The 12,231-nt window shown below is 41.7% G+C and overlaps 1 protein-coding gene across 4 annotated transcripts in view; it reads left to right on the forward strand.

Moving 5' to 3' along the window:
* Window positions 1-7,128: 7,128 nt before the first annotated feature.
* rsrc2 (arginine and serine rich coiled-coil 2) overlaps window positions 7,129-12,231 on the forward strand; it is a 43,768-nt gene continuing 38,665 nt past the window's right edge. For all 4 annotated transcript variants that reach the window (XM_033043206.1, XM_033043208.1, XM_033043207.1 and 1 more), the window contains exon 1: window positions 7,129-7,256. In XM_033043206.1, coding sequence (XP_032899097.1) covers window positions 7,251-7,256 — 6 coding nt within the window. In that variant the 5' untranslated portion in view covers window positions 7,129-7,250. The remainder of the gene's footprint in view (window positions 7,257-12,231) is intronic.

Here is a 12,231-nt window from a genome sequence, read left to right on the forward strand (position 1 = left end):
TGGGTTTAAAAAAAGTAACATTAGAAGTGTTTGTATTTTCACTGCTGCAATTTTGTACAGTGGACTATTGCCATGAGGAACCAGTGTTGTTTACCAATCATGGGCTGAAGTATGTACATTGCTTTTGTAATTATCTTCAAAATGTGCTGACACATAAGGATTTTGTTTTGTAACTCAGTAAATAATTAATTAATGGTTATTTTACTTCACAGTTTTTCCAGAATTGAAACCAGCAGGGAACACATATCTTCATAAAGCCTCCTGACTAGCACAAGGACTAAAGTCTGGTGATTATCAAAGTTAAAACCAAACCAAAACATGCTAAAATACTCAGCAAGTTATGCCACACTGGTGGTAAGAAAAAACAGAGTAAGCACTTCAGGTTGAAGACTTTGTTAGAACTGGAAACGAGAGAAAATGAAAGTGGTTAAACTGCAAGGAGAGGTTTGTCCCTGATAAGGTAAAACCAGGAAAAAACTGCCCGAAATGTTTTTGTGTTCTATATTCTGGAACTCATTAGTTATTTTGTCTATGTTCTCACTTACTCATTGACTACAAAACGTTGTTTATAACTTATCCCTGATTTTACTCAAGCGGAAATACCACATCTCCCCCACATTCTGATTCTCTTCCCACGTTTTATGCTAGATTTCCAGCATCTGTTTTTCTTTTACATTTCTTTGTCAAAGTTCTTGTTTTATACAATGCAGCTACTTTTGGACACAGTCTTTTCATTGCATGTCTGTTGGAAAACTTAAATGGAGGTGTTTAGTCCACTTGCTATCTGATATTCAGTACTTTCTCATACATACAAGTGCAGATGTGGACATCGTCTAGTTACGCAACATCTACACCTTCATGTAATAAAATTATTATGTTACTCTTGAATAATTTAAAACTCAAATCTACTGGAAGGAAACATAATCTGGAAGAAGCCATAGTAGAAATAACAAATAATTCAGTCAGAAACTTTATCACTGGAAATGCTATTTTCCCTATGTGTTAAATTACTTGGTCTGCATTATCCTACTTTTTGTCTCTCCAATATTGAATACATTAGTTATATCTGCTGCTTTCTGGTCCAATGGAGCCTTCCCTGAAGTGAGGGAATTCCAGTAAACCCATAGCCACTTTCTAAAGACCCAGGTTGAAGTCCATCAGGACCTGGATGCTAGTCAATTTAAAACTCCAATAATTTGATGTAACATTTGACTCTGATTGTAATTTTCCAAAGTTTTGCATTCCATTCTAATTTCTGAATTAGTTATTTTGGACTATACTTGTATCCTTGACAGTAAAAGCTCTTTTGCATAGATCTGTGCTGCATTAAATGCTCTTCATTCGCCAAGTCCTGACTGTACCAACATACATTATTTTTCATCTGTCAAATTAAAATTATTTTATCTAATCAATAAACTCAGGTTTCTCAAATTTCCTTCAATTCAATATCCCGATAGGTTGTAATTATTCCAAACCACAGTACAGGTATGTTCGTTTGTACAGTGGCAGAAGCTCTGGTCGTTCATTGTGATATTTACAAGTCTCCCTAAATCACATTCTTGAAATCTTCCTCAAAATATGTCTAATTTTCTCAAAAACATGTCTTATTTGATTATGACCAAACCAACTGCAAAGTCCCTTGAGGAAACTCCGTGCTTTTGAGCCAGAATATAGTGCCCTCCAAAGACATCATTTATTTATTTGCCTCTGTACGCCACAATTTGAGATTTGTAACATGTGGTTAAAGTGCACATTGTCAGATTTTAATAAAGGGCATTTTTATACAGTTTGGTTTCATCATGTAGAAATTACAGTAGTGTTTATACATAGTCCCCCCACCCCCCATTTCAGGGCACCATAATGTTTAGTATTTTGTTACATATCCTTTGCCTGCAATGACTGCTTGAAGTCTGCAATTCATGGACATCACCAGTTGCTGGGTGTCCTCTCTGGTGATGCTCTGCCAGGCCTGTATTGCAGCCATCTTCATCTTACGCTTGTTTTTGGGGGCTAGTCTTCTTCAGCTTTCTCTTCAGCATATAAAAGACATGCTCAATTGGGTTCAGATCGGGTGATTGACTTGACCACTCAAGAATTTACAATTTTTTAGCTTAGAAAAACTCCTTTGTTGCTTTGGGTTCATTGTCTTGCTGTAGAATGAACCGCCGGCCAAAGAGTTTTGAGGTATTTGTTTGAACTTGAACAGATAGGATGTGTCTATACACTTCAGAATTCATTATGCTCCTACCATCAGCAGTTGTATCATCAATGAAGATAAGTGAGCCAGTACCTTCAGCATCCGCACATGCCCAGGCCATAACACTCCCACCATCGTGTTTCACAGATGAGGTGGTATGCTTTGGATCTTGGGCAGTTCCTTCTCTCCTCCATACTTTGCTCTTGCCATCACTCTGATATAAGTTAATCTTCGTCTCATCTGTCCACAAGACTTTTTTCCAGAACTCTGGTTGCTCTTTTAAGTACTTCTTGGCAAACTAACCTGGCCATCCTATTTTTGCAGCTAACCAGTGGTTTGTATCTTGCAGTGTAACCTCTGTATTTATGTTCATGAAGTCTTCTGCGGACAGTGGTCATTGACAAATCCATACCTGACTCCTGAAGAGTGTTTCTGATCTGTCGGACAGGTGTTTAGGGATTTTTCTTTATTATAGAGAGAATTCTTCTGTCATCAGCTGTGGATGTCTTCCTTGGCCTGCCAATCCCTTAGCAATTAGTAAGCTTTCACTATTCTGTATATTTCAATGAGCCCCCCCCCCCCTCATTGTTCTAAACTCCAGCGAGTACAGGCCCAGTGCCGACAAACGCTCATCACAGATCAACATACTGATTCCTGGATTCATCGTTGTAAACCTCCTCTGGACCCTCTCCAGAGCCAGCACATCCTTCCTCAGATAGTGCCCAAAATTGCTCACAATACTCCAAATGAAGCCTTACCGAGCCTGATTATATGATTCTAGGTGCTGAAATTCTCTCTCTGTGTGTAGTTGCTTTGCAGCAATAGGGTTTTGCTTGAATGGTGGTGTAGTCTTGTTGAGCCGAATGGCCTAAGTCTGCTCCTACTTGTGAGAGAGTCTAGGACTAGAGATCATAGCCTCAGAATTAAAGGACGTTCCTTTTGGAATGAGATGAGGTGGAATTTCTTTAGTCAGAGGGTGGTGAATCTAGAATTCTTTGCCACAGACGGCGAGGCCAAGTCAGTGGATAAGGCAGAGATTTACGTAGTCTCTGAAATTTATGTTGAGGCCAGAGTCGGAATCGGGACTTTTTTACCGACTCCGACTCCACAGACCTGCTTCTGCAGACAGTGGTCATTGACAAATCCACACCTGAAGAGTGTTTCTGATCTGTCGGACAGGTGTTTGGGGATTTTTCTTTATTATAGAGAGAATTCTTCTGACATCAGCTGTGGTTGTCTTCCTCTGCCTTTGTAGTTAGTGAGCTCACCAGTGCTCTCTTTCTTCTTAATGATGTTCCAAACAGTTAGTTTTGGTAAGCCTAAGGTTTGGCTGATGTCTCTAACAGTTTTATTCTAGTTTCTCAGTCTCATAATGGCTTCTTTGACTTTCATTGGCATATCTTTGGTCCTCATGTTGATTAACAGTAATAAAAATTTCCAACGGTAATGGAAAGACTGGAGGAAAGACTAGGTGCTGAGAGCTGTCTTATATCTGCATGAAAAAGGCAATTAAACACATCTGAGCAATTACAAACACCTGTGAAGCCATGTGTCCCAAACATTATGGTGCCCTAGAATGGGGGGGGGGGGGGGACCTCATATAAACACAGCTGTAATTTCTACATGGTGAAACCAAAATGTATAAAAATCCCATTTAAAAAAATCGGACAATGTGCATGTTAACCACGTGACTTTTTTTCTATTACAAATCACAAATTTGGAACCATCATCTCCAAGGATCTGAAATGGGGGTGCCACCATCACCTCCACAGTCAAAAAGGCCCAACAGAGGATGTACTTCCTGCGGCAGATGAGGAAACACAATCTGCCACAGGCAATGATGGTCCAATTCTATACTACCATCGTAGAGTCTGTCCTCACCTTCTCCATCATGGTCTGGTTTGGCTCAGCCACCAAGCACGACATCCGGAGGCTGCAGCGAATCGTCTGATCAGCTGAGAAGGTTGTTGGCTGCAACCTTCCCCCCATTGACGATCTGTACACAGCAAGGGCCAGGAAGCCAGTGGGTAAGATCATCTCTGACCCCTCTCACCCTGGCCACAAACTCTTTGAAACGCTTCCTTCTGGAAGGTGACTCCGGACAGTCAAAGTCACCACAGCCAGACATAACAGCTTTTTTTCCACGAGTAGTAGCTCTGCTCAATAACCAAAAGTCTGTAGCCTCATTTTGCTCTGGTATTTTATTTCATTCACATGTTTAAACTGTAATGTTTTATTATTAATATGTTATGTTTCATTCTTAATAGTTATTGTATGTCCTGTTGTTACTTGCGAGCGGAGCACCAAGGCAAATTCCTTGTATGTGTACATACTTGGCCAATAAACTTATTAATTAATTCATTCATAAACTTATTCATTCATTCAAATAGTGGAGTACAGAGGCAAACAAATAAATAATGGGTCTTTGTCCCAAACATTATGGAGGGCACTGTATATAAGTGCAAGATATTATCTGTATTGAAGTCCACTCTGAAATGGAGATTTGTCAATCCAAAGCTCCAACATTTTGCTCAGTACCATTTCACTGGTTTAGGTTTGTTATTGCCAGGATTACTGAGGAGCAGAGAAAAGCTTTGCTTTGCACGCTATCCCATCAGATCAGATAATACTATACATACAATGGCAGCAAAAGTATTCATACCCCTTGAACTTTTCCACATTTTGTCACGTTACAACCACAAACGTAAATGTATTTTATTGGGATTTTATGTGATAGATCAACACAAAGTGGTGCATAATTGTGAAGTGGAAGGAAAATGATACATGGTTTACAAATTTTTTTACAAATAAAAAACTGAAAAATGTGGCGTGCAAAAGTATTCAGCCCCCCTGAGTCAATACTTTGTAGAACCACCTTTCGCTGCAATTACAGCTGCAAGTCTTTTGGGGGTATGTCTCTACCAGCTTTGCACATCTAGAGACTGAAATTTTTGCCCATTCTTCTTTGCAAAATAGCTCAAACTCAGTCAGATTGGATGGAGAGCGTCTGTGAACAGCAATTTTCAAGTCTTGCCAGAGATTCTCAATTGGATTTAGGTCTGGACTTTGACTGGGCAATTCTAACACATGAATATGCTTTGATCTAAACCATTCCATTGTAGCTCTGGCTGTATGTTTAGGGTCGTTGTCCTGCTGGAAGGTGAACCTCTGCCCCAGTCTCAAGTCTTTTGCAGACTCTAACAGGTTTTCTTCCAAGATTGCCCTGTATTTGGCTCCATCCATCTTCCCATCAACTCTGACCAGCTTCCCTGTCCCTGCTGAAGAAAAGCATCCCCACAGCATGATGCTGCCACCACCATGTTTCACAGTGGGGATGATGAGTTCAGGGTGATGTGCAGTGTTAGTTTTCCGCCACACATAGCGTTTTGCATTTAGGCCAAAAACTTCAATTTTGGTCTCATCTGACCAGAGCACCTTCCTCCACATGTTTGCTGTGTCCCCCACATGGCTTGTGGCAAACTACAAACGGGACTTCATATGACTTTTTTTCAACAATGGCTTTCTTCTTGTCACCCTTCCATAAAGGCCCGATTTGTGGAGTGCACGACTAATAGTTGTCCTGTGGACAGATTCTCCCACCTGAGCTGTGGATTTCTGCAGCTCCTCCAGAATTACCATGGGCCTCTTGGCTGCTTCTCTGATCAATGCTCTCCTTGCCCGGCCTGTCAGTTTAGGTGGACGGCCATGTCTTGGTAGGTTTGCAGTTGTGCCATACTATTTCCATTTTCGGATGATGGATTGAACTGCTCTGTGAGATGTTCAAAGCTTGGGATATTTTTTTATAACCTAACCCTGCTTTAAACTTCTCCACAACTTTATCCCTGACCTGTGTGGTGTGTTCCTTGGGCTTCATGATGCTGTTTGTTCACTAATGTTCTCTAACAAACCTCTGAGGCCTTCACAGAACAGCTGTATTTATACTGAGATTAGATTACACACAAGTGGACTCTATTTACTAATTAGGTGACTTCTGAAGGCAATTGGTTGCACTGGATTTTATTTAGGGGTATCAGAGTAAAGATGGCTGAATACATTTGCACGCCACACTTTTCAGTTTTTTATTTGTAAAAAAATTTGAAAACCATGTATCATTTTCCTTCCACTTCACAATTATGCGCCACTTTGTGTTGGTCTATCACATAAAATCCCAATAAAATACATTTACGTTTGTGGTTGTAACGTGACAAAAGAGGGTTAGCAGCATCTCTGGGAAACAAGGATCGGTAATGTTTTGGGTAAGAATCCTTTTTCAATCTGAAGAAAAGCCCGGACCTGAAAAGTTGCTGTCTGAAGGGACCCGACCTGAAAAGTAGCAGTCTGATAAAGGGTCCAGACAAGAAACATCACATATCCATGTTCTCCATAGATGCTGCCTGACCTGCTGAGTTACCCCCGGACTTTGTCTTTTTTTGCAGAATAAAGTTCTCAGCATTGTAGTGCATTTGATTTATAAACAAAGTCCAATGTCCACAATAGGCTAGCAGTGAATCAAACAGTACTCTAGCTCATGGAAGGACCATTCAGAAGCCTGATAATAGAGGGGAAGTAGCTGTCCTGAGTCTGGTTGTAATTTTCCTCAGTTCCTCTCTCCCTTCCAATTTCTGATTTACACCTGTAGAACACAAGGAACTGGAGATGCTCGTTTACACAAAATGACATAAAGTACTGGATTAACATGGAAGACGTCAGAGATGCTGACTGGCCCTCTAAATTATTCCAGTGCTTTGTGTCCTTCTGATTTACAGCTATTTTGGGATTATACTTGTATCCTCAATAGGCATTAAGAATGAAGGATCTATTATCAGACGGGTTGCGGGATTATACATCTAAGCAGTATGTGTTTTTTGTTGAGAAAACGTCCCAGTAGATGATATGTTGATAGGCCAGGTGGTGGGCTGGTGCGTGCGCACAATGATCCACGCAAGGAGGCTATCGTTCGTCACTGAGCATTTTGTCGGCGAGGCGCTGCCGGGTGAGCTGGTCGGCGCTTCAGGGAGACGGCTATTTCCCCCTCTCAGTCGCCCCCGAGAGTATGGCGGTACGTATTGATGAAGACATGGTCGTTTAAAGCTTATGTTTAAAGTTCAGCTAGGGCAATTCGAATAACGGGATTGCTTCAAAAAAGCCGCAGAGTCCGTGTTGGAAACGATGAAGGTGGCTCCAGAGAAAATGGCGGCGGGCGCCATGTTGGAAATACTTTGTTTTCTGGAACATTCCTCCTTAAAAAAAAAAACGATTACATTTGATGAATTAGATCGCACAATAGAGCTCTTCGTGTATTAGCAGATTGTTTTTATGCTCTCCTTCAGGTTTGGCGGGTGGGTCGGGCTGGTGCTGAGTCTTGTGAGTGGCCGCATTGTGGGGGTGGTGCTGCCAGCGAGGATAGCCAGAGCCAGACAGTCGCCTTCGTTCCTCGACAATCCCGCACTGTTTATGAATATAATACATCTTTACCCCATTCCTCCGCACGACTTATTCGCACAGTTCACCCATATATTTCGCAGCAACGCTCTTCTGCTTGAAAATGAATATTGGTTTGTCGCAGCCTAAGTCTTGGCGGCCTAAACAAATCTTCAGCTCGTATGGTTAAAATTTGTGAAGGGAGATATCTGGTAACACGGCTACATAGAAGTTAATGTCTTAAATTTGGATTCTATTTATAAATTAGTAGAAATCCTTCTTTGCATTGACTATATCTATATCCAGCCTAGTTTTGATTCCAGTATAATTAAAGCTTGCTGATAGAAGTGTTGAAGACCACACAAATTTAAGATGATTGGCAAAAGAATAGGCGATTAATGGTAATCATTTCCTCTTCACGAGGAAAATTTGTTTGCAGTGTGGTTGATATCTGAATTGTGACTTTCAAAAAGGAATTGTTCAGTATCTGAAAAAGACAAAATACTGGGCCAGGGGGATAACAATCTGGCACAGACTTGCAGAGCTCCCTCCTGTGCTGTTGTCATTCTGATGTGGTCTGTTTTTCTAAATAATTTTCTGGTAGTCATATCAAAATTTCCAGAGATTGCTTCTTCTGAAAATGAGAATGATTCCAGTGGACGGTGTTAATGGTAAATTGACGTTTTCTGATTTAAAAAACCGTTGAAGCAATTAGCAATTAAATTTAAAATTTGCGAAAATCTACAATACAATTGATTGTTTTCTGATGCAGAAAAAGGTTTAAAAACTCATTGGTTTGTAATACAATTAAAATATTACAGTTTAAAGATGTGAATCCATATTTTTGTGATTTTCTAAATCACACAAATTAAAATGTTCCAGTAGTTGTCAGTGCAGTGTCTCTGTTGGGGATATTGCCATTCCGTTGTGACAACTTAACATTTTGTACAAATATGAAATTAGATTAAATATACCTGGATCTTTGGATATTGATTCTTTCAATATTAACAAGCCAGCCTGTCTTAAGACATGCTTCATTTTGTTGTTGTTTTTCTTAATTTCTTGGCATTGCTATCATTGCACTCACAGTTATACTACTGAATTTATCTTCCATGATGGCAGAATTGTCTGGCCTATATTCATATATTGTGGATTTCTTTCCTCTGAATCTAGTATACTCTATTCGTGGAGACCTGCCTAGTTCTTTTAAACCTATCATTATTATTCATTCTTAAACTTGGAGATGGAAAACAAATCCTTGGTAAATTAATTACTCCAGCCAGACTTTGGGTCGCATCATCGGATGAGTAATTTCAAAATCCTTTAAAGTGAAGCTTTTAGTTGTGGTCGACCTGTGCAATCATCTTGCATCTGTTAGATGGTTTTAGATAGCTTACTCAAGACACATACACCAGGAAAATGAAAATTAACCCAAATTAATGGAAGAATACTAAGGTGACACCAAGAAATGCAAATAACCTGTACCAGCAAATATAGGGCTTGACCGGTGACCAATGCAAGAACATACTTCGTGTACAAGCTTTTCATATCTGAATACCTTAAAATCAAATACTGAATCTTTTGTCGAGAGACAAATTGCAGGGTAAACAATCTTCACACAGTTCATCCCTGTAAGTTCAAATTTACTGAACACCAAAGCAAGATGTTTTTTCCTCCTAATCTAGGTTTTTTAAACACAAGGAGGAGGCGATACAGACCTCTGCCATTTAATAAGATCATGGCTGATTTTTTTTACTAAAGCTCTTTGCCGTTGGAATATTATTTGCCATATTTCTTCCTCTCTCCCCCCATCCCCAATCTCTCTACAGCCTTTTAATGTTTTACTGTATGATGATTAGCTTAGTTGATCATGGCATCTCACTGGCATTATTTGTGAATGACCTTTGCAAAATATACTTAAAGTTTTTTTTAAAATCTGAAGCACGATGCTCAATCATTAACCCTGTTATCTATCATCCATATGGAATCCAGTTTTATTTTCTCCGATCTATCACATTTCAAACTGATTCACATGGTCTGTGACATGCAGAAAAAATTAGTAAATAATATCACTGCCACTCTAATTAACCAAATGTGAATTACTAATGAAAATTATTCAGTTATTCGGACCTGGGTTTTTCTTGTCTCTAAAACTTTCCTCACCGGCGTGAGGTTATTGATGATTGGTAAGTAATTTGAGAGCTTGTCCTCTTTTAAAGGTAGTGCCCACACATTATGCTTTCCGATCACTTGGATATTTTATGATCTTGGAATGTTGATAATTCAGGGTTGGGAATTCTGTTTATTTTTTGGGGAACCCGAGTGTTTCTTTCATGCATTAATTTGATATCATGATTCCTTATTACCAACAAGGTAAATAATTTAAAAAGCTTAATTTGTGAGTTATTTTTTCCATCAAATTTCAATAGAGAATCAAGGGGTGGGAGGGTACTTGAATTCAAGAAAAGTGAAATGTTTTGAAGTACAGGTGCACAACCTTTTACCTTGGGAAAGCCTTGGGACCAGACACTTTTCGTAATTCAGAATTTGTCGGTCTTCGGAATGGAAATTTTTTAGCGTAGATTTTAAAGGCTGGCTCAGTGGTAGAGTGCTCGGCTCATATCCGCAAGGTCGCGAGTTTGTGCCTTGATCCCGGCAGTAAACTCGGTCGCGAGTTTGAGTCTTCAATGTAGTTTTTTCTTGCAGAATAAATGTTTGTATGAAATGCAGTGTAGGAGAGGTGTACTGACTGTGTGGGCAGAACTTTGGAAGTGATTGCCCACCAGTCTAAAAAGCCGCTGTGTCTCCCTGTCCCTGGGGTAGCAGGGGGCGATCAAATAGCACAATACCCCTCTCCCCCTCCAACTCCAGAGGAATCCGCTCCCCGATGGGCCGCTACGGCGACAAGTGGCAGTTTGCCCACAACCCGAGCTGCGCCCCCTCATCCGCCACCCCAAGAACAAGACGTACCTTGCACACCATCAGCTTCTGCCCCTACGTGTTCCTCTGGAGTTGGAGCGGGGCTGGGCTGGAGTTGCTGCTGGCTGTGGGTCTCTGGGATCTCCGTGCTTGCAGTGGGCCTGGGGGTCGGTGTCCCGTTGGTCCTGACGTCTCCGGCCACCCCCCTGGACTGGAGCTGCGACTGGGAACTGTACTGCCCTTGCCCCCTCCCTCTGCAACTGCTAACAACCCCACTCTCCTGCAAGGGCGGTACAGTTCCCGGAGGATGGCAGGTGGCCGGAGACGTCAGGACCAACAGGAACCCGCTCCCCGATGGGCCTCTACGACGCCCCGAGCTGCGCCCCGTCATCCGCAACCCAGGTTCCTCTGTAGTTGGAGCGGGGCTGGGCTGGGCTGCTGTTGGCTGTGGGTCTCTGGGATCTCCGTGCTTGCAGTGGGCCTGGGGGTCGGTGTCCCGATGAGGGGGCGCAGCTCGGGGAACGGCTTCTGGTGGTCCTGACGTCTCCGGCCAGTTTGCAGTTTTCCTCTGGAGTTGGAACGGGGCTGGGCTGCTGCTGGCTGTGGGTCTCTGGGATCTCCGTGCTTGCGGTGGGCCTGGGGGTCGGTGTCCCGTTGGTCCTGCTGCAATCGCCGACGTAAAGACAGTGCAAAGCCCCCACGCCGGTGCAATGGGCGGGGAGCTGGAGAGGGGAGGGAAGGGGTCACACACATGGCCGGGAAGCAGAGGGGTGTAGGTGGGGTGAAACTGAAGGGATCGAAAATCTGCTGCTGCCTGCCCCGCTGAGTTAAAAAGTTCCCACGCAAGACTCACGATACACTGTGTATCGTGAGTCTACCGTGGGAACTTTTTAACTCAGCGGGCAGGCAGCAGCATATTGTCAATTATTAACCCTCCCGCGCAATATAGCCTCACCTTCTCTTTTATGAATGGGGATTTAGTTCCCCTTTCTTCGAGGACCGACCGGAGGTTCCGCTGTCACCTCTGCGGGCCGCCCTTGGTGAACGTTTTCAAGGACCTTTCTTCAAGGACCGAAAAAATGGCCGCTATTCGGAGGTTTTCGTTATTTGGATCTTCGGATAAAAGGTTGTGCACCTGTACCAGTAAAACTCTAGGGAACAAGGGAAACATGTAATAAATTGACATGTCAATTAATTGTTACTGATATGTTCTTCATTTGCCCTTTAAATAGTTATTTTGCTGTTGCGTTTAGATGACAGTCGTGAGATATTCCAGTTCATTGCTTTCAGGTAACCAAAAGGCAGATACTTTGATTTAATCAGTGGAAATAGTTTGATGGAATGATGGAATTCTCAGCAGGTCTAGTGGGAGTAAAACATGAGTTTCATTATTGGATTGAGAATAGGCCATGTAATTATTTTATAGTTTAAACCATGAATATTTATTTATCTTTTCTGCATAAATTCTTGATAACCTCTGGAGGCATGTTGTTACTTTGAGTTAAAATGGAATTCTTCAATCCAGCTCGTAATCATTGATCCACAACAGACCGGCTGTAACCTCCTGGTGACATCCATTCCCTCATCTTGGGATTTGGTCAAATAATTAATAATCTCTCAACAAAAATTATTCAGTTATGTCTGAAGAGTCTTATTAACATATGTAGGGCAGCCTACTGATACAATCAAAGCTG

This window comes from Amblyraja radiata, chromosome 25 (assembly GCF_010909765.2).
Source record: "Amblyraja radiata isolate CabotCenter1 chromosome 25, sAmbRad1.1.pri, whole genome shotgun sequence".
Taxonomy (NCBI): domain Eukaryota; kingdom Metazoa; phylum Chordata; class Chondrichthyes; order Rajiformes; family Rajidae; genus Amblyraja; species Amblyraja radiata.